Raw genomic sequence first — 26,488 nt, 5'->3', positions numbered from 1 at the left:
GGTGTGGAGAACAGGTAAGAGGCCAGAGTGGGGAAATGAAGAGGAAAGGGGGAGGGGGAAATGTATCCAAAGTTGGAGATATCGATGGTATTCAGGCCCTAGGTAATGTTCGGACTTGCATTAAAGAACTGTGATGATTGGAAGAATCATCAAGAGGAAGACAAAGACAAATGATGATGGAGACAGCAGCCAGAGAACTGGAAATGAATACCAATGAATTGATCCACTTGACCCGAAACAGGAGTGTGTGGGCCATGGCAGTCAAAGCTCAAACTGGGCATAGCACGTGGTGATGATGATTGGAACATGTGCTTGTTATAATTGTGAGAGTGAGTGTAGTTGTATGTTTCATGCCAATTAATGCCAGTAGTCTTTACCTATTTCATGTGCCCAAACCACTAAGCTAAACTATTCCATGTTAATACAATTATTAATATAATGGTGTATGCTGCAAATTCCATTGCATCACATTCAAATATAGACATATGCAAATATATTTATAACCCAAATTTAAGTATTGTTTTCACTATTAATATTTAGTTGCTTTATATAATTTGCTTAGAAAACTTTTCAAATTTGTAATCCTAAAAATGGTATATTTATGTACTTGATACGTTTTGTAAAGTTGATTCATTCTGGATGTTAAAACCTAATATATTAGGGTTTCTGTTCTTTTCAAAGCTCCGAAAGCACCTCCTGATATGGATCTTGACACTGAATTGTGGGACATGAAAACAATTACAAGTGGACTTAAAAACTACCTCAGGTAGGGAAAATGCAGACAAAGGATACCAAGTCTGATTTTTAAACACAAGGGACACGAGTCTTTGTATCCAGAATATCATTTTTGTGTAGCTGCGATTTACTGAGACTGCTCTATGAGCCAGCAGAGATGGGCTGAACAGCCCCTTTTATGCAATGGAAATATGATTGGAATCACTTAGCTATGACAGTGCCGGGAAGCTTCCATTTGCCCATGAAACCACATTGACTATCTACACAGATTTGTGAGTGCAGCAGTCTGTTAACATGAAGAAACCCTTACTCTGCGCTCAGTCTTGCTGAAGGGCGAGGTACCCGGCTTTCAGCAGAATGGACTGAACTGGAATAAGCATGGCGAGGCAGGGACTGAGACTTTGAAGCAATACATGGCTTGTCTCAATGTTTTAAAGCCTTGACTGTGGCTAACCAAAGAGTTGTGATTTAGCTGGTTGTTAAATTTGGCCTGTTCTGCCAGTACCCTCTGCTCCAACATTAAGTGACTTGGGCCTTTTGGATTCTGTCATAATGCAGGCATTCGCCTTTGGAGGTATAGTTGGTTTGGTGTAGTGATTGTCTTGAGAAATCTGCAACATTTGAACAGCGTCTTATAGGCCAGTGTTGAACATGTACAACTCATTACTCAGCGTAAAATCTGGGTTGCTGACCTATCACTTTCCTACAGAAAAAATATCACAAAGGTCACTTGTTGCATTTTTGCATTTGGCAGTATTATTTTGCCACTTAAGGGGAATTCTAAGATGCTTGTAAGTAATATTTGCAAGACTACTGCCAGTGTGACTAGTTGGGAAGTGCGTTAATGTTGCAAAATGTTTTAACCCTAACAAGATATTTTTCTCTTTGTTCTAGGTGTCTTGTAGAGCCATTGATGACTTACAAGTTGCATAAAGATTTAATTGCTGCTGTCAGTGAGTAGTAATACATTAACAAAGATTCAGTATTCCTTTCCACACATTGGTAAGGGAGGTAGACCTAGAAATTCTTCTCCGGAGAGCGCTCATTAAACCTGCACACTTAATGGGCCAATGGCACTTCTGAGCATCGATCCGCAGCTGCTGAGTTCTGTTGCAAGCAATGCCTAAGGCTTCATCAGCAACTGAACAACTTTGCAAAGAAAGTCCAAACAAAAACCATTCTTACAAAAGATTGCCATTGAATAGCAAGTGAAGCAGGTAGCTTGTGGTGCAGCTTGTAGAAATAGTGACATGCTGGAAGTAAGCCTCCGGAAGCAGAGAATGAGGTGATTGGGACTTCGTGGATGGGCTGGTGCCTGTTGAGAAGTAGAAGCAGGGTGAATTTGATGGTGAATTGGTGCCATGGTTTTTAATTGGTTGAGCAGTAAAGTTATGATCAATTGTGTTGTGTTTCAGTAGGAGGGAACCCAAGGAAGACAATTTTCAAGACGTGATGTATTATTTCATATGGACCTCTTTATAGGCATTTGGATTTGCCAGGCTCCATGACCTTGGACCAGCTTGGGCAGTCTATTTTAATTCACAGCAAAGTGGGTCTTGTGACTATTGTAAAGGCTTTTCTTGCTGAGTGACCAATATTCACTCATCACACATTTACAGCTCAATGTAGAGGAATGGACATCCAAGTTTACGATATAAAAATTGAAAGCCACTGCACATTTCCAGGCATCTTCGCTTGATACGATTGCTCCATACATGGAGGACTTGGAAACAATTTGGCATGCATAACATGAAACATAGAAGAGTACAGCACACAACATTGTGCCGATCGCTCTACCTGCTCCAAGATCAACATCATGCTTCCCTCCTGCACAGCCCTCCACTTTTCTTTCATCCATGCATCTACCATACTCTTTTTTTTTTGTTAAAAAGCTGGCTCTGACATCCCCCTCCCCTCATATTGGCCATTTCAGCCCTTGGGAAAAGGCGCTGGCTATCCACTCTATCTTATGTTTTTTTATTATCTTATATAACTCTATCAAATCAGCTCTCATTGCCCTTCAATCCAAAGAGAAAAGCACTAGATGGTTCACCCTTCCCTCAGAACACTTGGCCTCCACAGCTGTCCATGGCAATAAATTTCACAGATTCACAACCCTTTGGCTAAAGAAATTCCTCCTCATCTTTGTTCTAAATGGACGTCCCTCATTTTTGAGGCTGTGCTCTCTGGTCCAAGACTCACCCACTATAGGAAGCATTCTCTCCACATCTACTCTACCTAGACCTTTAAATATTTGGTGGGTTTTATTGACATCTCCCCCCCCCCCGCCATTTTTCTAAACTCAGTGAGTACAGGATCAGAGCCACCAAAAGCTGGCATTGGAGTGGGTTTAGGAGAGGATCACAAGAATGAGTCTGGGAATGAAAGGGTTAACATTAACCCTTTCATTCCCAGAATCATTCTTGTGAACCTCTCCTGAACCTACTCCAATGCCAGCACATCTTTTCTCAGGTATGGGCCCAAAACTGCTCATAATATTCCAGGTGGGGTCTGACCAATGCCTGATAAAGCCTCGGCATTACATCCTTGCTCTTATATTCTAGTCTTCTCGAAATGAATGCTGACATTGCATTTGCTTTCCTTATCACCGACTCATCCTGCAAGTTAACCTTTTGGGAATCCTGCACAAGGACTGCTAAGTCTCTTCGCACCTCTGAATTTAGAAAGTAGTGTACACCTTTGTTCTTCCTACCAAAGTGCATCACCTTACACATTCCTAGACGATATTCCATCACCCATGTCTTTGCTCCTTCTCCCATTCTAAGTCCTTCTGCAGAGTCCCTGCTTCCTCAACACTACCTGCCCCTCCACCTATTTTTGTAATGTCTGCAAACTTGGCCACAAAGCCACCAATGCCATCATCCAATTCGTTGACATATAATGTAAAAAGAAGCAGTCCTAATCCTGAGCCCTGTGGAGCATAACTAGTCACCAGCAGCCAACCAGAAAAGACCCACTTCATTCCCACTCTTTGCCTCCTGCCAGTTAGCCAATCTTCTGTCCATGCTAATGCTTGACCTGCAATGCCATTTCCTGTTTGTAGGCCAAGAAGGGAAGTTTGAGGTTCATGGTTTGAGGAGAATAAAAGGGTTAGAGGAGGTAGTTGTTATGGACAAAATGAGCTTGGAGGTGGCATGGGCCTGCAATGGAGATAAATTAGAGAGGGCAACACATACAGACTGCTGGAGGAACTCAGCAGGTCAGGCAGTATCTGTGGAAAAAATAAACAATCGACATTTCCGTTTGAAACCCTTAATCAGGACTGGAAAGGGAGGATTTCCTGCATCTGCAGAATCTGTTGTGTTTATAAAGTAGAGAGGGTTGCAGGTGCAAAGTTCAGGAAGAGGGAGGAAGTGGTAATAGTTTTAACTTCACGGAAAAATGAATGAGCAGACTTAGATTTCATCTTGAAGGACCAAAGAAAATTCTCTTTTACGAAATAAGCTGGGGAGTGAGGCGGGCTAAAAGACACAGCTATAGTAGGAATGAAGATAGCTCGTTAATTAATAACATTGATATTTAAGTTCTCTATCGAGATAGCAAATAAAGATGTGTCATGGAAAGTGTAATTGGTGAAACAATTGTACTTTCATTGTGTTAAGTTGAGAATTAGTTTATAGAATGATTTATATTCCCTCAGTACCTCAAGAACCAAATGTTGAAGTGATTAATGTAATAGATTGGTGCAGCTGACGTGAAGAAGAGCCAGTTGTGTATTAAGTCATTGATATAATTATTTAAAATACATACTTCTTTAAACAAAATAAATGTACAAACTGAAATAACAGTATATAATGATGAAAAACAATCAGTACACTGAATCTATGAACTTTTCTACAGAGTCAGATGATCAGAATTACAGAGTGCGTGCTGTTCATGCATTAGTTTATAAACTGCCGGATAAGAACAAAGAGATGCTTGAACTTCTGCTGAAACATTTGGTGAAGTAAGTGGCTTACCTTCACTCAATTTCTGCTAAATTGATTATGCTCACCTAATTTAGCTTGTATTTTCAACAGCTTTATCTTGTTATTACTAAATTTTCACACAGTTCATGATTTTATTGTCTCGCAATGTTGAAATTCACTCACGCAAAATTTAGCAATGAATAATGGATATGTGCAGTTAGTGGGATGATATAATCTATTTGAAGTGTACAGGTGTTGCCAATAAAGATCAGAGTAAAGCTTGAATGATTTAACTTCCAGTTAAATTTATTATTGAATCTCCATCAAATGTTGTTTTCAATTTTAGTTTTAAAATTAATTTGGAAGTAAATATTGTCCTCTTTTGTGATGTTTGAGTGACATTTTGGCTTAGCAGTTTGCGAATTCATATCTGAGTCTGAAAGTCATAGGATGAAGTCCCATTAGAATGTAAGGTAGGTTCACAGGGGAGAGCCTATCTCTCTGATGATAATGTTAACTAATGTTTTTAGAGTCCAGAAAGATAACTTTTAACTGTTCTCTGAATTTGCCTCTCAAGCTGTCCCATTTTTAACATTACCTTATAACAGAAATAAAAAAGGAAAGCCGGAAGCACCTTTCAGCAGACCAGAATTCAGTCAAAGCAAAGTCATTCCCAGCATAGTTAGCCTTTAAAGCCTTCCTTACAAACATCTGGAAACTGTTGTTTAACCACAGGCTAGTGAAGCAACATACCGATTAAATCATCTTTGCAGAATCTTTCTTTTCGCCACATGCCAGATTCACCCAGTACAATCCTTGGGTGTGTCTTGCCTCAACAACGTGGTAAAGCTACCCGAGGCAATGGCAGAGTACTGTAGAGGCAGGAGAGTAACCTTGGGAATCTTCAACATTGACACCAGACACCGTGATACCAGGTCAAGCATGAGCTCTGTGTGGGATTTTGCTGTTTGAAATTGTTTTTTTCATTTCCTATAACAGTGAGAACATCTCATTAGTAAAGTATTAACTCAGTAATCAAGACATAAGAAATAGCAATGCGTAACTCCGGGCTCGTGAATTAAAATTAAAATACCCTCAGGAAATAAGCTGCAATTTTGGCTGTGGTAATGACTTTTTACTTTGTACTTTATACTTTAAAATAGTCGCCAAACAATTGATACTAGAACGTACAATCATCACAGCGATATTTGATTCTGCGCTTCCTGCTCCCTGGAGTACAAATCGATAGTAAATATTAAAAATTTAAATTATAAATCATAAATAGAAAATGGAAAGTAAGGTCATGCAAAAAAGACCGAGAGGCAGGTTCGGATATTTGGAAGGTACAGCCCAGATCCGGGTCAAGATTCTTTAACTCAAGAATGATACTCTCATTTCATGTATTGTACAGAAAATACTTGGAACATGTTCTAAGGATAAAATCAAAATAGTGTTTGCTCATAGCAATGCATATATACTTTCTTCCCTCTTTCAGTTGAGCACTAATTGATAAAATATCAATCTTGAAAGGGTAAGAGTGGTCATCATAATTCGTAATAGTCTATGTAACAAGTTCAATATTTATCGGTAGTTTAGTCTAAATACATTACACCACACTTTTCAAACCACTGACATGCTTTATGTTTGTGTTAGAAAATTAGTGTTTTTACAATTTTTACAGTGTTTTTACAATATTTACAGAATATGGGAAGGCCACATTTATTATCACTAGCTGAGAAGGTAGTTGTAGTTATAGGTTCTGCCGCAGTTCTGTTTTCAAAGACAAATATTGTATCAGACAACAACAGAGGACATTAAATATTCTTTGGCCAGACTGCATAACCCAAATGGTTTTGTTTCAGCAGTCTGTGCCTGTAGAAAATATGATGGTGCAATGTGTCCAAATAGGGCATTAAAAATCTTTGCATTATTTTGGGATCATTTATTCCTATCACACATAAAATACATTAATAATATTTATTGAATTGACTTTATTTCCTTCACATTCATAAGGAGTAAAAATCTTTGTTACGCCTCCGTCTCAATGAGCAATGTGCAATTTATAGTAAATAGTAATAGGTAGCATGAGCAACAGGATAGTCAGTGTAGCATAGAAATACAATTGTATTGGAAAGTGACTAATTTATAGTTGCCTTTGTGCTTTAAATTCATTTACCAGGGGTGGAACCGTGGTAACTAGTTTGCATGTTTCTAAGACCAAATTGAAGACCCCATGCGCCAATGACTTCCAAAATTAGCACGCCTTGCTATTGAATTATAAATTATTAAATAACAATTATAGTCGCAATGAAAGATATTTAAAATGCCGACTGGATTCTGTGCCTTGGTTAAATTAGTCTAGCCTTTTACATTTTCTTAAGCTGTAGGCAACATTTTGTTTAGTCTCCAGTTATTTGACATCACACACAGTTTTAAAGTGCTGGCAATTAATAGTGAATTTTTTGCCATCAGTCACAGCAGAAAATAGATGTTGCTTGGGTATCCATATTTACCATGTGAAATTTATGATTCGATGAGTTTAATTCCTCCCTTTTCAAAAAGTATTCACAACTTGCTGAAGTAATTAGGGAAGCCGAAAGACTTTTGGTACCCAATATTAAAAGGAAATTAAACAAGTGTGAACCTTAAACGTGAATGCTGGCAGGACTTTCATTTGAGGTATAATTACAGCTCTGCATGCCACCTTGGCTGAACAGAGGAGCACTTTCAGTAATAGATTAAGATAACTGCACTGCTCCAAGGAGTGCTATATGAAGGCATTCTTACCCTTGACCATTAGGGTCTGTAATGATGACCACCCTCCCCTCCTGTTAGGCTGTTTAGGTTAGATTAGATTAGATTAGATTAAGGTAATTTCTTTTTTTATTTATTCTTCTTCTCTTCTAATAGTGTACATCTGTGAACTTGTAATGCTACTGTGACACTGGAATTTCCTTTGGGATCAATAAAGTATCTACCTGTATATCTATTAAGAACCAGTAGCATCAAACTGAATGCCAGCAACCTGTGGTGAACCTTCAGCATTTTTTCCCCACGCTGATGAGGCACAGAGAGGGAGTGGGTGGTACTTAAGGTTAGGAATATCGATCCAGGTCAGCCTGATAACTCCACATAGTGCATACAAGTGGAACCTCTTTACCTACTGATGCATTTTATTATTCAGAATATGCTGAATCTCAAAATGTTTGTAAATTTCAATTATGAAAGATTTAAATTCTAAAAAATGAAATGGTTAGACAATGCAGAAGCAAAAACAACTGAAGCAATTAAATAGCAAATTATGTTACTTAGCATAGATCAATGCAAAATTGAAACAGGAAAGTATTAAAAGAATAATTAAAAACTGGAGTAAAGGAAAGTAGTACTTATATTAGATATAGTTCAAGAGAGTATTTGTGTCACTCTTCCATACTATCGTGTTAGCTTACGGTAGCTAGCAGTAAAGAATCCAAACAAGGATTCCAGGATGTGAAAGTAGAATATGTTGTTAATATCATAAAATGTAGAAGAACCTCTAAGTTCCAAAGTGGAGCAGTCATTTTTAATGCAAGTAATTTACACAAAGATGGTGGATACATGGAGGTGACTGCTGGAAACAGCAAAGATGATTTTTATTCAGGAAAGATCCTCAGTATTGAAAGCAACTAGACGTTGGATGATGATCAGCAGGTAGACTTCCATACTCATTTTCAGTTAATTTGCTAAGCTTACTAGATAGTCAGATGACTTATTTTAATGTCTATATTCTAAGTAACAATCGATTCACAATCACTAAATACTTTCATGTTCTATCATTTCAGAGTGTCCACTCACAGTGAAAAAAACCTGATGACTGTTTCTAACTTGGGTGTTATATTTGGACCAACACTAATGAGATCCCAAGAAGAAACTGTTGCTGCGATGATGAACATTAAATTTCAGAATATTGTGGTTGAGATTCTTATTGAAAATTATGAGAAGGTACTACTGTCTGATCAAATTACTTGTTTTCTCCATGGTAATGTTGATCTGCTTTGGCAATGTACATGGGTAAAAATGAAACAAAAATTCAAAGAGAATCATAAAGCATGGCAGAAACAAGCACCCCAGCCTACAGGGTTTCACAGTAATTATCAAACACCTACCGAGAGCACATTTTGTTTTTCACATATCCCTCCTTCCCTAAATTTTACCATCACTTACTTATATGCTATGGTTTAAAGTCGGTAGTGGGTAGTGGCTGCATATGTCACTACTACGGGGTGTGACGACCCTGCCTTACGCGAGTCCTGGGCTCAGCTGGCTTCAGCTGACAGTACCCGGTATGGGCCCCTATCCAAGGTTACGGATCCCACTGCCTTGTAGGTATCTTCGGGAGAAGAGAAGGCTAAGGAGTAAACCCTACACAAATCCGGAGTGGGGCCCCTAAGGCAGCTCCTGCAGCCAAGCTGATGTCAAATGTACTGCTTCGCATTCCTTTGGACCACATCTGTGAGGCCGAGAGGGGGATCTTGTGTCTGGGCAGCCTAAGATCTCCATATTTATTGCCCAAGTCTGCATCCCAGAACGGGCACATCCATTGTCTACTTAGACAGATGGAGCCATGAATGGTTTAAAATCATTAATTAGATTTAGATTATGATTATGAAGACACGCAGTCCTCTTTTATTGTCATTTAGTAGTGCATGCATTAAGAAATGATACAATTTGTTCCTCCAGAATGATATCACAGAAACACAAGACAAACCAAGATTTAAAAAAACTGACAAAAACCATATAATTATAACATATAGTTACAACAGTGCAAAGCAATACCTTAATTTGATGAAGAACTGACCATGGGCACGGTAAAAAAAAGTCTCAAAGTCTCTTGAAAGTCCCATCATCTCACGCAGACGGTTGAAGGAAGAAACTCTCCCTGCCATGAGCTTCCAGTGCTGCAAACTTGCCGATGCAACATTCTGGAAGCACCCGACCACAGCCGACTCTGAGTCCGTCCGAAAATTTTGAGCCTCCGACCAATTCTCCAGCACTGAGCACCATCTCTGCCGAGCGCTTCAATCCCAGCTCCGGCAACAGGCGATACGCAAAGCCGAGGATTTGGGGCCTTCCCCTCCAGAGATTCTCGATCGCACAGTAGCAGCGGCAGCGAAGCAGGCATTTCAGAAGTTTCTCCAGATGTTCCTCAGCACTTCCCACATCCGTCTCCATCAAATCAGGATTGTGCACGGCCCCTATTTAACAAATATGATATCAATTTGGAGTAGTCATGCGCCCTGCGTTGCGCTGCCGTCTTCTCCTCCCCTCCATCAAATGTCAGTTTTCTTTGGGGGGGGAATGTGGGAAGAATCCCATATGGTCATAGGAAGAAGATTCAGACTCAACACAGGCAGTGGTGGAGGTCAGGACTGAACCTGGACTGCTAGAGCTGTAAAACAGCTTCTTTCCAAGCTGAACTGCAAAAGTAGCAGTATCCTTTAGTTGTCCTCATGAATCTGTTCTTTTTTTCTTTGTGCCATTCATTGTCATTCAACTTCCTTTCTCATTATTTATGACTCTAGATGTCTTTCCCTTCGCTCTCTAATTACCACTTGTGTTCACATTCTCTTTCCAATCCCCCTGTATTCCTTGCAAGCCTTGTTTCTCGGTGGTGAGTCAGAATGCAGGAATGAAGCAAATAGAACATAGAACATAGAACAGTACAGCACAGTACAGGCCCTTCGGCCCACAATGTTGTGCCGACCCTCAAACCCTGCCTCCCATATAAGCTCCCACCTTAAATTCGTCCATATACCTGTCTAATAGTCTCTTAAACTTCACTAGTGTATCTGCCTCCACCACTGACTCAGGCAGTGCATTCCACGCACCAACTACTCTCTGAGTAAAAAACCTTCCTCTAATATCCCCCTTGAACTTCCCACCCCTTACCTTAAAGCCACGTCCTCTTGTATTGAGCAGTGGTGCCCTGGGGAAGAGGCGCTGGCTATCCACTCTATCTATTCCTCTTATTATCTTGTACACCTCTATCATGTCTCCTCTCATCCTCCTTCTCTCCAAAGAGTAAAGCCCTAGCTCCTTTAATCTCTGATCATAATGCATACTCTCTAAACCCGGTAGCATTCTGGTAAATCTCCTCTGTACCCTTTCCAATGCTTCCACATCCTTCCTATAGTGAGGTGACCAGAACTGGACACAGTACTCCAAGTGTGGCCTAACCAGAGTTTTATAGAGCTGCATCATTACCTCGCAACTCTTAAACTCTGTCCCTCGACTTATGAAAGCTAACACCCCATAAGCTTTCTTAACTACCCTATCTACCTGTGTGGCAACTTTCAGGGATCTGTGGACATGTACCCCGAGATCCCTCTGCTCCTCCACACTACCAAGTATCTTGCCATTTACTTTGTACTCTGCTTTGGGAGTTTGTCCTTCCAAAGTGTACCACCTCACACTTCTCCGGGTTGAACTCCATCTGCCACATCTCAGCCCACTTCTGCATCCTATCAATGTCTCTCTGCAATCTTTGACAATCCTCTACACTATCTACAACACCACCAACCTTTGTGTCATCTGCAAACTTGCCAACCCACCCTTCTACCCCCACATCCAGGTCGTTAATAAAAATCACGAAAAGTAGAGGTCCCAGAACAGATCCTTGTGGGACACCACTAGTCATAATCCTCCAATCTGAATGTACTCCCTTCACCATGACCCTCTGCCTTCTGCAGGCAAGCCAATCCTGAATCCACCTGCCCAAACTTCCCTGGATCCCATGCCTTCTGACTTAATGAATAAGCCTACCATGTGGAACCTTGTCAAATGCCTTATTAAAATCCATATAGATCACATCCACTGCACTACCCTCATCTATATGCCTGGTCACCTCCCAAAGAACTCTATCAGGCTTGTTAAACACGATCTGCCGTTCACAAATCCATGCTGACTATCCCTGATCAGACCATGATTCTCTAAATGCCCAGACATCCTATCTCTAAGAATCTTTTCCAACAGCTTTCCCACCACAGACGTAAGGCTTACTGGTCTATAATTACCCGGACTATCCCTGCTACCATTTTTGAACAAAGGGACAACATTCGCCTCCCTCCAATCCTCCGGTACCATTCCCATGGACAACGAGGACATAAAGATCCTAGCCAGAGGCTCAGTAATCTCCTCCCTTGCCTCATGGAGCAGCCTGGGGAATATTCTGTCAGGCCCCAGGGGCTTATCCGTCCTATTGTATTTTAACAACTCCAACACCTCCTCTCCCTTAATATCAACATGCTCAAGACTCATGTTGTCACCTCACTCATATTGTCCTCACCATCATCAAGTTCCCTCTCATTGGTGAATACCGAAGAGAAGTACTCATTGAGGACCTCGCTCACTTCCACAGCCTCCAGGCACGTCTTCCCACCTTTATCTCTAATCGGTCCTACCTTCACTCCTGTCAACCTTTTTTTCTTCACATAATTGAAGAATGCCTTGGGGTTTTCCTTTACCCCACTCACCAAGGCCTTCTCATGCCCCCTTCTTGCTCTTCTCAGCCCCTTCTTAAGCTCCTTTCTTGCTTTCCTATATTCCTCAATAGACCCATCTGATCCTTGCTTCCTAAACCTCATGTATGCTGCCTTCTTCTACCTGACTAGATTTTCCACCTCACTTGTCACCCATGGTTCCTTCACCCTACCATTCTTTATCTTCCTCACCGGGACAAATTTATCCCTTACATCCCGCAAGAGATCCCTAAACATTGACCACATGTCCATAGTACATTTTCCTGCAAAAACATCATCCCAATTCACACCCACAAGTTCTAGCCTTATAGCCTCATAATTTACCCTTCCCCAATTAAAAATTTTCCTGTCCTCTCTGATTCTATCCTTTTCCATGATAATGCTAAAGTCCAGGGAGCGGTGGCCACTGTCCCCCAGATGCTCACCCACTGAGAGATCTGTGACCTGACCTGGTTCATTACCTAGTACTAGATCTAGTATGGTATTCCCCCTAGTCGGCCTGTCCACATACTGTGACAGGAATCTGTCCTGGACACACCTAACAAACTCTGCCCCATCTAAACCCTTGGAACTAATCAGGTGCCAATCAATATTAGGGAAGTTAAAGTCACCCATGATAACAACCCTGTTATTTTTGCACTTTTCCAAAATCTGCCTCTCAATCTGCTCCTCTGTATCTGTGCTACTACCAGGGGGCCTATAGAATACCCCGGGTTGAGCGGTGCTACCACAAGTTCAGCGGCAGTAAAATTAAAGAACTGTTTGTTGACTTCAGGAAGGGGAAGGTGGGTGAACTGGCACCGACCTGCATTGGTAGATTGGCGGTGAAGAGCACCTGCAGTTTTAAATTACTAGACATTAACATATCAGATGACCTGTTCTGGGCCCAGCACATATGCAAACACAGGAAGGTGCACCAACATCTTTACATTTTTTTGTCTCTGAGCACACTAACAAACTTCAACAGATGTACTGTCGAAAGTTTCCTGGTTGGCTGCACCATGATTTGGTATGATACATGCACATCCCTCCTTGCTATCAATAACATCTACGTGAGATGCAGCTTCAGGAAGGCAGCACCTATTATCAAAAATCCCCACCATCCAGAGCACCCGCCACACCTCTGTTCTCTCCCACACCATCTCCGGTGCCTCCTTCTCTAAGTGTCTGTAACAAGCACAGTATAACCGCCTGGTCCGTGCAACATCTGAAGACACACAGCTCCCCCACCATCAATCTTCCCAATAATCCAATGAACTGGATTTGGAGTACCTTGTATTATCAATGTCCAACAGGATCTTACGATCACAAGAAAATCATTCAAGACACACATTTGCACCATTGGTTGGACCCGAAGGGGCTGCTGCGATCAAGTGTACCACCTTCTTATTGGAAATGCCAGTAGTAAATGCATGAAGTAGTCCTGCAAACCATTTTCCATCAAACTCCGGCACATAATCGGTAAACTATTTAAACTGGTCTAGGTTTGGCTTTGGTGTTAAGATCTGTTTTCCTCTACATAATTCAGTTTAAATGCTAATAATGTATCTATAGTTTTCTTTGGAAGAGCTGGTACGAATTAGGGGTTGAATATAGATTTACATCATCTTGCTACCCAACACACTCATCTAAAGTCACATCAAATACACGGAGACAGTACCAGTCCAAAATAGTCTCAGCCTGGCTGTCAGCTAGGTCAGGGTTTACGTACTATAATGGGTTACAAGTTCAAGAGTTCAATGTAAATTTATTATATAAATGCATCTGCGTCACAATATTCTTCTCTGAGATTAATTTTCTTGTAGGCATTCTCAGTAGAACAAAGAAATGCTATAGAATCAATGAAAAATTGCACACAAAGACTGACAAGCAACCAGTGTGGAAAAGATATTCAATGAAATCTTCTCAATGAATTTAAGTTCCTTGCCCCCACTGCCTTATTTTCACCATGGATGTCCAGTCCCTATATACCTCTTTCCCCCACCAGGAAGGTCTCAGAGCTCTCCACTTCTTTTTGGATTCCAGACCTAACTAGTTCCCCTCTACCACCACTGTCCTCCATCTAGCGGAATTAGTCCTTACTCTCAATAATTTCTCCTTTGGCTCCTCCCACTTCCTCCAAACTAAAGGTGTAGCTATGGGCACCCGTATGGGTCCCAGCTATGCCTGCCTTTTTGTTGGCTTTGTGGAACAGTCCATGTTCCAAGCTTATACTGGTATCCATCCCCCACTTTTCCTTCGCTACATCGACAACTGCATTGGCGCTGCTTCCCGCACGCATGCTGAGCTTGTTGACTTTATTAACTTTGCCTCCAACTTTCACCCTGCCCTCAAGTTTACCTGGTCCATTTCCGACACCTCCCTCCCCTTTCTTGATATTTCTGTCTCTCTCTGGAGAAAGCTTATCTACTGATGTCTACTATAAGCCTATGGACTCTCACAGCTACCTAGACTATTCCTCTTCCCACCCTGTCTCCTGAAAAAATGTCATCCCCTTCTCGCAATTCCTCCGTCTCTGTCGCATCTGCTGTCAGGATGAGGCCTTTCATTCCAGGAAGAAGGAGATGTCTTCCTTCTTTAAAGTAGGGGCTTCCCTTCCTCCACCATCAACTCTGCTCTCAAACACATCTCTCCTATTTCACGCACATCTTCCCACCACCCCACTAGTGATAGGGTTCCCCTTGTCCTCACCTACCACCCCACCAGCCTCTGGGTCCAATATATAATTCTCCATAACTTCCGCCAACTCCAACGGGATCCCACCACCAAACCCATCTTTCCCTGCCCTCCTCTTTCCGCTTTCTGCAGTGATCACTCCCTACACGACTCCCTTGTCCATTCGTCCCCACCATCCCTTCCCACCAATCTCTCTCCAAGCACTTATCTTTGTAAGCGGAACAAGTGCTACACATGCCCTTACACTTCATCCCTCACCACCATTCAGAGCCCCAGACAGTCCTTCCAGGTGAGGCGACACTTCACCTGTGAGTCTGCTGGTGTGATATACGGCGTCCAGTGCTCCCTGTGCGGCCTTCTATATATTCATGAGACCCAACGCAGACTGGGAGACCGTTTCGCTGAACACCTATGCACTGTCCGCCAGAGAAAGCAGGATCTCCCAGAGGCCACACATTTTAATTCCATGTCCCATTCCCATTCTGATATGTCTTTCCATGGCCTCCTCTACCGTCAAGATGAAGCCACACTCAGGTTGGAGGAACAACACCTTATGTTCCGTCTGGGTAGCCTCCAACCTGATGGCATGAACATTGACTTCTCTAACTTCCATTAATGCCCCTCCTCCTGTTCTCACCCCATCCCTTATTTATTTATTTATTCCCTTTTTTTCACACTTTTTTTCTCTCTCTGTCCCTCTCACAATTACTCTTGCCTGCTCTCCATCTTCCTCTTGCACTCCCCCGCCCTTTCTTTCTCCCTAGGCCTCCTGTCCCATGGTCCTCTCCCTTCTCCAGCTTTGTATCCCTTTTGCCAATCAACTTTCCAGCTCTTAGCTCTATCCCTCCCCCTCCTGTCTTCTTCTATCATTTCGGATCTCCCCCTCCCCCTCCCACTTTCAAATCTCTTACAAATCTCTTACTAGATCTTCTTTCAGTTAGTCCTGACGAAGGGTCTCGGCCTGAAACGTCGACTGTGCTTCTTCCTATGGATGCTATCTGGCCTGCTGCATTCCACCAGCATTTTGTGTGTGTTGCTTGAATTTCCAGCATCTGCAGATTTCCTCGTGTTTGCATGGAAAAGATATTGGTTGACAATGACAGCACATCCCTTCTTGATGAGCTTAACTCACTCTATGCCCATTTTGAATAGGTATGTCACCAACCCACCCTGATAATCTCCAGTGCACCTGAATCTACAGTCACAATTGCAGGTGTAAGGTCAGTCTTCTGGAGGGTGAACCCATAGAAAGCATTGGGTTCAGATCCTGGCTGCATCTTTAGGTCTTGTTTTGGACTTCTATTGATCATCTGACAGGGGTATTTACAGACATTTTTACTTCTCCTTGCTTCAGGCTGTCATTCCCTCCTGCTTTAAGAATCATCCTGGTACCCAAGCAGAACACGATAATGTTCCTTAATAACTACCACCCAGTGGCTGTAACATCTGCCATCTTGAAATGCTTCAAGAGGCTGGTCAAGGCATGCATTAACTCCAGCTTTCCAAACCATCTCAATCGATTACAATTTGCCTGTCACCAAAACAGGTCTACAGTGGCTCGAGCTCATCTCTGGAGGATCTGAATGATTGAGACACCTACATCAGATAATTGTCTATTGACTACAGTTCTACCTTCAGTACTATTATTCCAAGAAAACTCATCACCAAACTACGAACCTCGAGAGTTAATGCCTCTCTTTGCAGCAGGATCCTTGACTTTCTGCCCAATAGACCACAATCAGTAAAGATGGGCAGCAACAGCTCCACCATGATTATTCTAAGCTCTGGTGGTCCACAAGATTGTGTCCTCGGGCCCCTACTCCACTGTACACTCAGGTTCTGCTCTAACTCCGTCTGCAAATTTCAAGTATCATTGTAGTGGGCCGCATCTCAAATTATGAGGAATTGGAGTACAGGAAGGAGATAGTGAGCTTAGTGACATGGTGTCATGACAACACTCTTTCCCTCAGAAGAGTTGATCATTGACTTCAGAAAAGTGGTGGTGCACAAGCTTCTAATTACATCATTGCTGTCGAGGTTGAGAACTTTAAGTTGCTAGGTGTGAACATAACTGATAGCCTGATCTGGTCCAACCAAGTTGATGTCACAGCCAGGAAAGCTCACTAACACCTCTACTTTCTTAGGAGGCTAAAGAATTTTGACATATCCCCTTTGACTCTTACCAATCTTCAAAGGCATTCTGTCTGTATGTATAATGTTTTGGTGTTGCAACTGTCCAATGTGTGACTTCAAGAAACTGTAGAGAGTTGTGGACACAGCTCAACACATACAGGAGCCAGCCTCCCCTCAGTAAAGCAGCCAGTGTAATCACCCTGGACGTCCCCTCTCCTTGGGCAGAAGATGCTAAAAGCACATATAGACCTCTTGTACGATAGGATGGGCTCTGAACCTCACAACCTACCTCATTATGATCTTGCACTTTAGCATTTACCCACACTGTGTTCTTTTCGACAGCTTTTACACTTTATACTGCATTGTTATTGTTTTACTTTATTCTAGCTCAATACACTATGTAATGATTTGATCTGTATAAAAAATATGCAAGATGAGCTTTTCACTGTATCTTGGTACATGCGGCATTAATATACCAATACCACATTGACAGACTTTATTGCATCATAAGCACTATAAGGCTGCCATTATATCTCATGGATTTCATGCTATAAGTACTCATATTTTCTGTATGATATATTTTCCAGGCCTTTGTACCTTTAATTTGCTGATGTATCAACTCTTTCTCTCTCAACAGATGCTGTCTGACCTTCTAAGAATCTATTTTTATTTTAAATAATATTTTGTAGTCTTACAAATAATATTTTATGTTTCTTATCCTCAGATATTCAACACACCACCAGATCCAAATGTTCCTCTTCCTCAACCTGAGCAGAGATCTGGATCCAGGCGAAGCAAGGCAACTTGTCTGTCCACGGGCCCTAGAAGACCCAGAGGCATATATACCCCCACCCTCTGCCTGGCAGATGCAGACAGTAAGCAAAATAGACAACCTTTTAGAGTTATGTTGCTTTATATTCTTAAATTGCCTCACCATGAGAGCTGTCAAGCTCAGAAACTGATTTTGAATATCTATACTTGAAATGAGATTGCAGTCAAAGGCAATCACAAATTTTACAGTGTTTATTTCTCTCTTCTCTAGTTTATTTCCTCTTCTCATTTAATGTATGTATGTAATGCATCATTCTTCAAAGAGGACCATTCTTGCTGTGCAAGAACCCTGTGTAAGGATTTTTGACCACACACTGATACACACGATGCCATTAACCTGCTGCTTCAGCACGTATTTAGTGCATTTTTGATTATGCTGCGTTCTCATTGCTCTTTGGTTTCTATATATCTAAAGTGTTGCCTTATGCTTGGTGAACCATGTGGGCAAAACTCATCAGCTAGGCTTGTCACCACTGGATTTTAGAAGAGTGAGAATGTACTTGATTGAAATACATGATCCTGGGGTTTCTTGATAGGGTGGATGTAGAGAGGGTGCTTTGTCTTTTGGAAGAATCAATAACTAAGGGTCGGTTATTAATTCCATATTTCCTTCCTGTATAGAAGAGCTATTCGGCCCATTAAGTCTATGCACCCCCAAATAATTTACATATCCATACTCCTCAAATATTTCATACCCCTGAATAATTTTCCCTGCTACCTATTCCCTTTAAAATCGCACAAAATGCTGGAAGAACTTCAACAGGCCAGGCAGCATCTTTGGAACAGAGCGCTGTTTACTCTTTTCCATAGATGCTGCCAGGCCTGCTGAGTTCCTCCAACATTTTGTGTGTGTTGCTTGGATTTCCAGCATCTGCAGATTTTTCTCTTGTTTTCCATCAGCTCCCGCATTCTTTGCCAGGCTCCTGCAACCTACTTTCACTGGGGGCAATTTAAAGTTCTTGTCATATCCCAAGAATGTGTAACCAACTGACCTACAACCCACACATCCTTGGGATACGGGAAGAAGCTGGAATATCACAGGGAGAACATGCAAACTCCATACGGTTAGCCGCGGAGCTGAGTGTTAAACCCGGTTGCTGGAGTTAAGGAACAGCACTGTGCTCCCATTTGAGACACGGACAATGTGAAAATTGCACTGAGGGGGGTATGTCTTTTGAATTCCCTTCCTCAAAGGATAGTGGAAGGAAAGTCTTAGCATGTTTTTAAGGCAGAGGTAGACAGTTTCCTGATGTGGAAAGTGTGGGGCGAAATGGTATTCAGGAGTGTGGAGATTATTTTTCCTTAATCCATCTCTATGGCAGGGAACTGTAGCAAGGCTGATATTTATTGCTCATTTCCGATTGCCTTTGAGAGGATGAATGTGAGCTTGAACCTTTTTTCAGATTTTCTAGTGAAGATTACGTCCAGAGCAGCCATGATCTTCTTGAAAGACAAATCAGACTAGAGAGGAGAGTTGCATTCCAGCTCCTAATTTATAGGCCAAGTGCAAGGTCGTGAGAAAAGTACTTCATCTGTTTCTACTTAATCAGAAGGCACTTTGGGTGAGAAAAAACTTTATCAATAAACTCTGAGACTGGACTACAAAGGCCACTCAAGAATGATGAGCACTTTACACAGTGGGTAAAAGAAATCAGTGTAGTGTCAATTTACTGCTATAGATGCAATTTTATCGCATTTTCGCTAGCCAGAGAAAAGGAGTTGTGTTCGTGAATGCCTTGGAATGTGTTGAATAGGCAGCAGGTTGTGAAATGTTTGTGTGAAGCTAAGAATAGTGGTAGTTGTGTGAAAGAAAGGTAGGGCATTGGTATGTTAGGTGTGCGAGAGAGCTCAGTGACAGGAATAAGGGAAGTGGAAGTTTCCGGTATGTGAATCAGGAGTGCAGTTAATGGTGAGTGTGAGTTAATTCGGTATTGACCAATCTAGACCATGTGGGGTCATTAAACCCTTGCAACACTGCACCCACTTCCTTCAGGGTTGATTTCTCCTACTTACTGCAAATATGTGGGCTTTCAGGCCCCCTATGACTAAAACACCTTCCTCCTCTGCCTCCTCCTCTTCCTTCAACAAGGCCTTCAGAGCTGCATTAAAATATCAATTCTTCCTTACTTTCTGCCCCTTGTTTTGGAAGCTGACTTCCAGCAATTCTCCAAGTCAGAATGATTTCCATCCTTATTTGTAGCCACAAGGCACCTGTGATGTAGTGCAGCACACACAAAATGCTGGAGGAACTCAGCAGGCCAGGCAGCATCTATGGAAAAAAAGTACAGTCGACGTTTCAGGCTGAAACCCTTCAGCAGGACTGAAGTAATGCAACTGGTTTTAATCCATGTTAGTTGCTTTGAACTAAGGCTAATAACTCACCAATTTTGGTGCTTGGGTATCGCAGGGCTTTTGTTAAATATTATGAAATTACATAGCATTTTTTTGCAGGATGAGTTGAGCGTGTACATCACGTTCCAATTTAATTGATCATGTTTTGTTGTTATCTAAAACACTGTGATATACTTACATGATGAAGTTCATCAACTGTTTCTTTTTCCATTCTGCTTGGATTCCATTTGTACAATCATATAATTCCTATCTCATTTACCATCTCAGTTTAAGAAATGGTGCTTCAAGAGACCTGAGCCTTCAAGGCAACCCATTGCAGTTTGAGACACTCATATTTAATTTCTTCTGAATTTGTTGGGTTAGGACGGAAAAGTCCACCCTAATTTTGTTATTTATCCAAAGAGACTTGTTTTGGAAGTGCTCAAAGATAGAAACGTGATAATCTGCTTCTTTCCCATTCTGGATCACCAAACCACAAGTATGTTTCTGTATTAGTGAGATCTTCATCCATCAAAGTACTTTAAGGGAAAATGGAGAAAAATATTACTCAAAACCCTTCACAAATCCAGATTAAAACAAATGTTCAGAGTTTCCTGACTGAACATTAAGGAAATTTATCAAGAGAGTGATTCAATATCAGTAAGACCAAGGAATTGATTATGCACTTCAAAGTTCAAAGTAAGTTTATTATCAAAGTACATATATGTCACCATATACAACCCTGTGATTCATATTCTTGCGGGCATACACAGTAAATCCAAGAAACATAATAAATTCAGTGAAAGACTGCACCCAACAGTACGGACAAACAACCAGTGTGCAGAGACAACAAACTATGCAAATACAAAAGAAGAAAAAAAGAAATAATAAGTAATTAAGCAATAAATATTGAGAACATGAGATGAAGAGTCCTTGAAAGTGAGTACATAGATTGTGGGAATGGTTCAGTGGTGGAGCGAGTGTAGCTATCCTTCTTTGTTCAAGAGCATGATGGTTGATGGGTAGTAACCATTCTTGACCCTGGTGGTGTGAGTCCTGAGGCAATTGTACTATCTGCCTGATGACAGGAGCATGAAAAGTGCATGGCATGGAAGGTGAGGATCTTTGATGATTGATGCTGCTTTTCTACGACAACATTTCATGTAGATGTTCTCAATGTTTGGGAGGGTTTTACCCGTGATGTACTAGGCTGAATCCACTACCTTTTGTAGGTCTTCCCGCTTAAAGACATTGCTGTTCTCATACCAGGCCATTATGAAACCAGACAGCACACTTTCTACCACGATTCTTAAGTCGTCACCATCTCAAGGGATCTATCCTGAGCCCAACATGTTGATGCAGTAAAGAAGGCGGCTTTGCAGCAGCTATACTTCATTAGGAGCTTGAGTAGATTTGGTATGTCACCAAAGATTCTGTCAAATCTCTATAGATATAACATGGAGAACATTCTGACTGGTTGCTTCACCACCTGGTATGGAGGTTCCAATGCTGAGGGAAAAAAAGCTGCAGAGCGTTGTAGATACAGTCAGCTCCATCATGGGCACTGAGCTCCCCACCATTGAGGACATCTTCAAACGGTAGTGCCTCAAGAAGGCAGCATCCATCATTCTGGGCCTTCATCATACAGGACTTGCCCTGTTCTCATTACAACCATCAGGGAAGCGGTAAAGGAGCCTGAAGATGCACACTCAACATTTTAGGAACAGCCTCTTCCTCTCAGCCATCAGATCTGAGTGGTCCATGAACACTACCTCAATATTTCGCTCTCTTTTTGCCCTAATTATTTTTAGATTTCTTACTGTAACCTACAGTTTTCTTTTATGTGTCTGCTGTCAAAAAACAAATTTCACACTGACCTCTCTAACTTCCGTTAATGCCCCTCCTCCCCTTTGTACCCCATCCCTTATTTATTTATTATTTTTTATTTTTTCCCTTTTCTTTCTCTTTTTTCTCCCTCTGTCCCTCTCACTATATCTTCCTCTGGTGCTCCCCTCCCCCTTTCTTTCTCCCTAGGCCTCCCATCCCATGATTCTCTCCCTTCTCCAACCTTGTATCACTTTTGCCAATCAACTGTCCAGCTCTTGGCTCCATCCCTCCCCCTCCCCCTCCCACTTTCAAATCTCTTACTAGCACTTCCTTTAGTTAGTCCTGACGAAGGGTCTCGGCCCAAAACGTTGACTGTACTTCTTCCTATAAATGCTGCCTGGCCTGCTGCGTTCCACCAGCATTTTGTGTGTGTTGTTTGAACTTCCAGCATGTGCAGATTTCCTCGTGTTTGCGTTTTTAAATTTCACAAGATATGTTAGTCATAATAAACCTGACCTGATTCCGATGCTGTTTCTTTTACACAAGTCAGATGCTATACAATCTACAAATCTATACCATAACTTGAAATTTGCTTATCCAGTCGGTATTCTTTGAGTGAACAGAGAGTTCAGCATCTGGTAATGTTTTGCTTTGCACTTTACCAATGATCTCATTGTTGAAACCAGGTATGAGTTAATGGTTTCCACAAATTATAACTTGGTTTTTCCTGGTGTTAACATTTTGTCAGTTTTTATCAATGTGCCTTTTACTTTAAAATAGCCATTTCCAACATTCAGTAAATTCCAGGGGAATCTGGCACATCTAGTATTGTATGTGAATTCCTCTTGTATTTCTGATGAAATAATAAAACTTGGATCAAACTGTTGGCAGAAGTACTCAGTAATTGTGCTTCCCAGTTTGTGAACACCCAACTTATTGCAGCGTGAAATAGGCCCTTCCAGCTCTTTCAGCCATGCTGCCCAGCGACCCACCAATTTAATCTTAGCCTGATCATTTAACCTAGCAACGACTAGTTAACCTACCAACTGGTACATCTTTGGACTGTGGGTGGAAACTGGAGCACCCGGAGGAAACCCACGCAGTTACAGGGAGAACATACAAGCTCCTGGCAAACAGTGATGGGAATTGAACCAGGGTCGCCTGTACTGTAAAGTGTTGTGCTATTGTGCCCCCCTCATTCATGAGGTGGGGACACCTCATTCATATGAAAGAACTCCCTTAAGTATTATTAAATTCAAATGAGAATCTGACTTGGGAAATAAAAACTGTATACATGTAACCACCTCCTCACCCCCCCCCCCACCCTGCAGTAATCAGACGACAATGTCTCTTAAGAACACGTATCACTAATTTCATTGCTAGGGGTCGTCAAGAGAGCTGCTTTGGAAATTGCAAGCAATTACTTCCATTGATATTTGTGCAAAATTATTAAATAGTTAAGTCAACTGATATTTCAAGCCCATCAAAACTAGCCATTGAGTGTGGGACATCCAGACTCTGGTAATTCTTAACCAGACAGGAAGAAGGTACTAAAAATTCATGCTACTTAGCAATCAGCAGTATAATCCTTTAATATAGTGTGAAGGTATAGTTACTGTATCAAGTGATTTTGTGTATTTTCGGACTTATGGACAAATTTGACTTAAAGACATCTGCAAAAACAGAACTATTTGTAACCCAGGACCACATATAGTTTGTAAAATAATTTATAGAAGCATTTCCAATTCATAAAAGTGGTAGCGGCAAACTTTTTCAAGGTGTTCAAAAGTGACATGTGTATCTCATAGTTTGTATTTACAAGTACTATCTATCAGTTGTACTGGGGTATTTGTACACTCTGCAAAAACATTGTCAAACTGTATACTCTGTCATGACATGGTTGTTTTGTTTTAGGTGACACCTTCAGCAGCAGTCCGGACAGTACACCAATGGGAAGCATAGAGTCTCTCTCCTCTCATTCATCTGAACTGAACAACTCCTCAAAAACCAGCTCCTCTCAACACCACGTGCAAAGAGAGAAAGGAGATAATGGAATACCTTGGGTGCAATCACCTGCCTCATTACCTGGTCTGAAGAGTGCACTTGTTTGGACAACTAGCCCAGAATCAAGCTCGAGTGAAGACACCGTTAAAACGGATGGCCTGTCAGATTCTCAAACTCTCTTGTCTGTTACTAATGCAGTAAACAAACCTCAGCCATTAAGTCTGTGCAGTGAAGGACCCCACAAACATACTGCGCTTAAACGATCAGTAACGACTTCCCTAACTTCACTCCCTACAACTGATGGTAGGTTCATCAGTGGGTTTTATTTTAATGATTAATATTATTTTGCATTGAAGTGACATATTGTTGCATAATTCTTTCCAGGTACTAATACAAGAACTTTTAGCAGTTCAGTTCAGAATCTGTCTTCAATGGATTTAAAAGATACACTTAAAACAGGATCGAACCCAGCACTTCCTCCAAAGATAGCTGTCAGAAGAAGATTGGATTCAACAGCAAGCAATGGCTATCAGAAACCAGGATCTGTGTAAGTCCTGTTGCTATGCAAGAGCCTTTGTGGTTGTAGCTAATTGGGCTATTGAAAAGAATTTCCATTGATCAACAAACAAGAGAAAATCTGCAGATGCTGAAAATCCCAGCAACACACACAAAATGCTGGGGGAACTCAGCAGGCCAGGCACCATCTTTGGAAAAGAGTAGCAGTTGATGTTTCAGGCTAAGACCCTTCCTCAGGACTGGAGATGAAAAAGGATCAGTAGTCAGAGTAGGAAGGCCTGAAATGTCGACTGTTTACTCTTTCCCACAGATGCTGCCTGGCCTGCTGAGTTCCTCTGGCATTTTGTGTGTCCATTGATCAACATCTTGTTTACTATGCATTTGACATTGGTATTGGTGCAGAGAACTCCGTTACACCATACTGATGGCTTACAAGGTGTTCCTAATGGAGAGCTGTGCAGGAAGTCACTCGAGGTTTATAAGGAATATCAGAGAAAGCTTAAAAACAAAATCAGGGTAAAGGCTGATTTATACTTCTGTGTAGTAGCCTACACTGTTGTGAGCAATTATACTTGTGCGTTGGTGTGTCTGCATTGCTCTGCAATTCACTGCCAAAATGCTAGTTGGCGGTGGGGTTTCTATGCCACTGTGAGTTTCAACACGAAGAAACTCAAACTTCAAACAATGGCGACTGAAACTGAAGGAGGGTGAATTTTCTGTGCTTGTCCGGCCACTGAGAGACATGGACGAGGAAATGCATTTCAAGTATTTTCGGATGGAGGCAGGTAGATTTGACGATTTAGTTCATTGTCTCCAACCATTTATTTTGCATCAGTGTATGCACAGTATACTCTGAGACTGGCAATCAGCATTCAAGTTTTAGCTTCAGGTGGAAGTCAACAGGCTGTAGCAGCCAGCTACAAACTGGCGTCAAGCACAGGGTCCTCCATAATTTCGGAGGACTTTAAAGCTTTATGGAAAGCATTGCAGCCAGAGTTCCTTCCCTGCCCTTCAGTCGCCCAATGGGAAGCTATTGCAGCGTAGGAAGAAATGCGATGCTACCAAGCGGACCCATCACAGTTGTAGCCGTCTGCGTCGCCGCGATGTGTAGTTACATTTTTGGGGAGGTGCACATCAGGTTATGGCGTAGGGTACGCGGTTACACCGTACCCAGGGCATAGATTTGACGCAGAAGTATAAATTGGCCTTAAGAAGGGGTCATAAAGTGACATTGGATTAATAACAATTCTAAATCCTTTTCTAAGCATATTAGAAGCAAGACAGTTGCTCTAGAAGGTATAGGTCCATTCATGGACCAGAGGGGAATTCTGGTGGCACTAGTGAGTTCATAAATGAACACTTCTCACTGTATTCACCAGGGGGAAGGATGTAGAGGTTTGAGAGTTGAGGCAGAGCACTCTGATATTCTGAAGCATATCAGTAAGGAGGAGGTTCTGCTGCCGTTGGTGGATAGATCCTCAGGGAAGAAAGGGAAGAAATTGATGCGATCTTGCCATCTTTGTTTGCCACACGTAGATAGATAGACAGACATACTTTATTGATCCCGAGGGAAATTGGGTTTCGTTACAGCCGCACCAACCAAGAATAGAGCATAAATATAGCAATACAAAAACCACAAACAATCAAATAACAATATGCAAACTATGCCAAATGGAAATAAGTCCAGGACCAGCCTATTGGCTCAGGGTGTCTGACCCTCCGCTGGAGGAGCTGCAAAGTTCGATGGCCTCAGGCAGGAACAACCTCCCATGACGCCCAGTGTTGTATCCCGGTGGAATATGGCCGGAGTCCAACAGCAAAAAGTTCAATATCCGGGCTACAAACACGTTCCTCGATCGTAATATGACCAGGATTGCACCATCCGTTGTTAACCAGATGAGATACCAGAGGACCAGAGCATAGCTAATGTTATCTCCTTGTTGAAAAAGAGCAGTAGGGATACACCTGGTAACTACAAGCCAGTGATCC

At 41.8% G+C, this 26,488-nt stretch overlaps 1 protein-coding gene across 3 annotated transcripts in view; it reads left to right on the top strand.

Moving 5' to 3' along the window:
• The window catches only part of arhgap42a (Rho GTPase activating protein 42a), a 307,232-nt gene that overhangs the window by 269,450 nt on the left and 11,294 nt on the right, over positions 1-26,488 (top strand). For all 3 annotated transcript variants that reach the window (XM_063053810.1, XM_063053809.1, XM_063053808.1), the window contains 7 exons: positions 682-766; positions 1,630-1,688; positions 4,597-4,702; positions 8,486-8,645; positions 17,715-17,865; positions 23,894-24,286; positions 24,368-24,530. In XM_063053810.1, coding sequence (XP_062909880.1) covers positions 682-766; positions 1,630-1,688; positions 4,597-4,702; positions 8,486-8,645; positions 17,715-17,865; positions 23,894-24,286; positions 24,368-24,530 — 1,117 coding nt within the window. The remainder of the gene's footprint in view (positions 1-681; positions 767-1,629; positions 1,689-4,596; positions 4,703-8,485; positions 8,646-17,714; positions 17,866-23,893; positions 24,287-24,367; positions 24,531-26,488) is intronic.

Source organism: Mobula hypostoma, chromosome 7 (genome assembly GCF_963921235.1).
Source record: "Mobula hypostoma chromosome 7, sMobHyp1.1, whole genome shotgun sequence".
NCBI classification, from domain to species: Eukaryota; Metazoa; Chordata; class Chondrichthyes; order Myliobatiformes; family Myliobatidae; genus Mobula; species Mobula hypostoma.
Note: the sequence above shows the minus strand (reverse complement) of the source record. Positions and strands in the feature narration are given on the sequence as shown.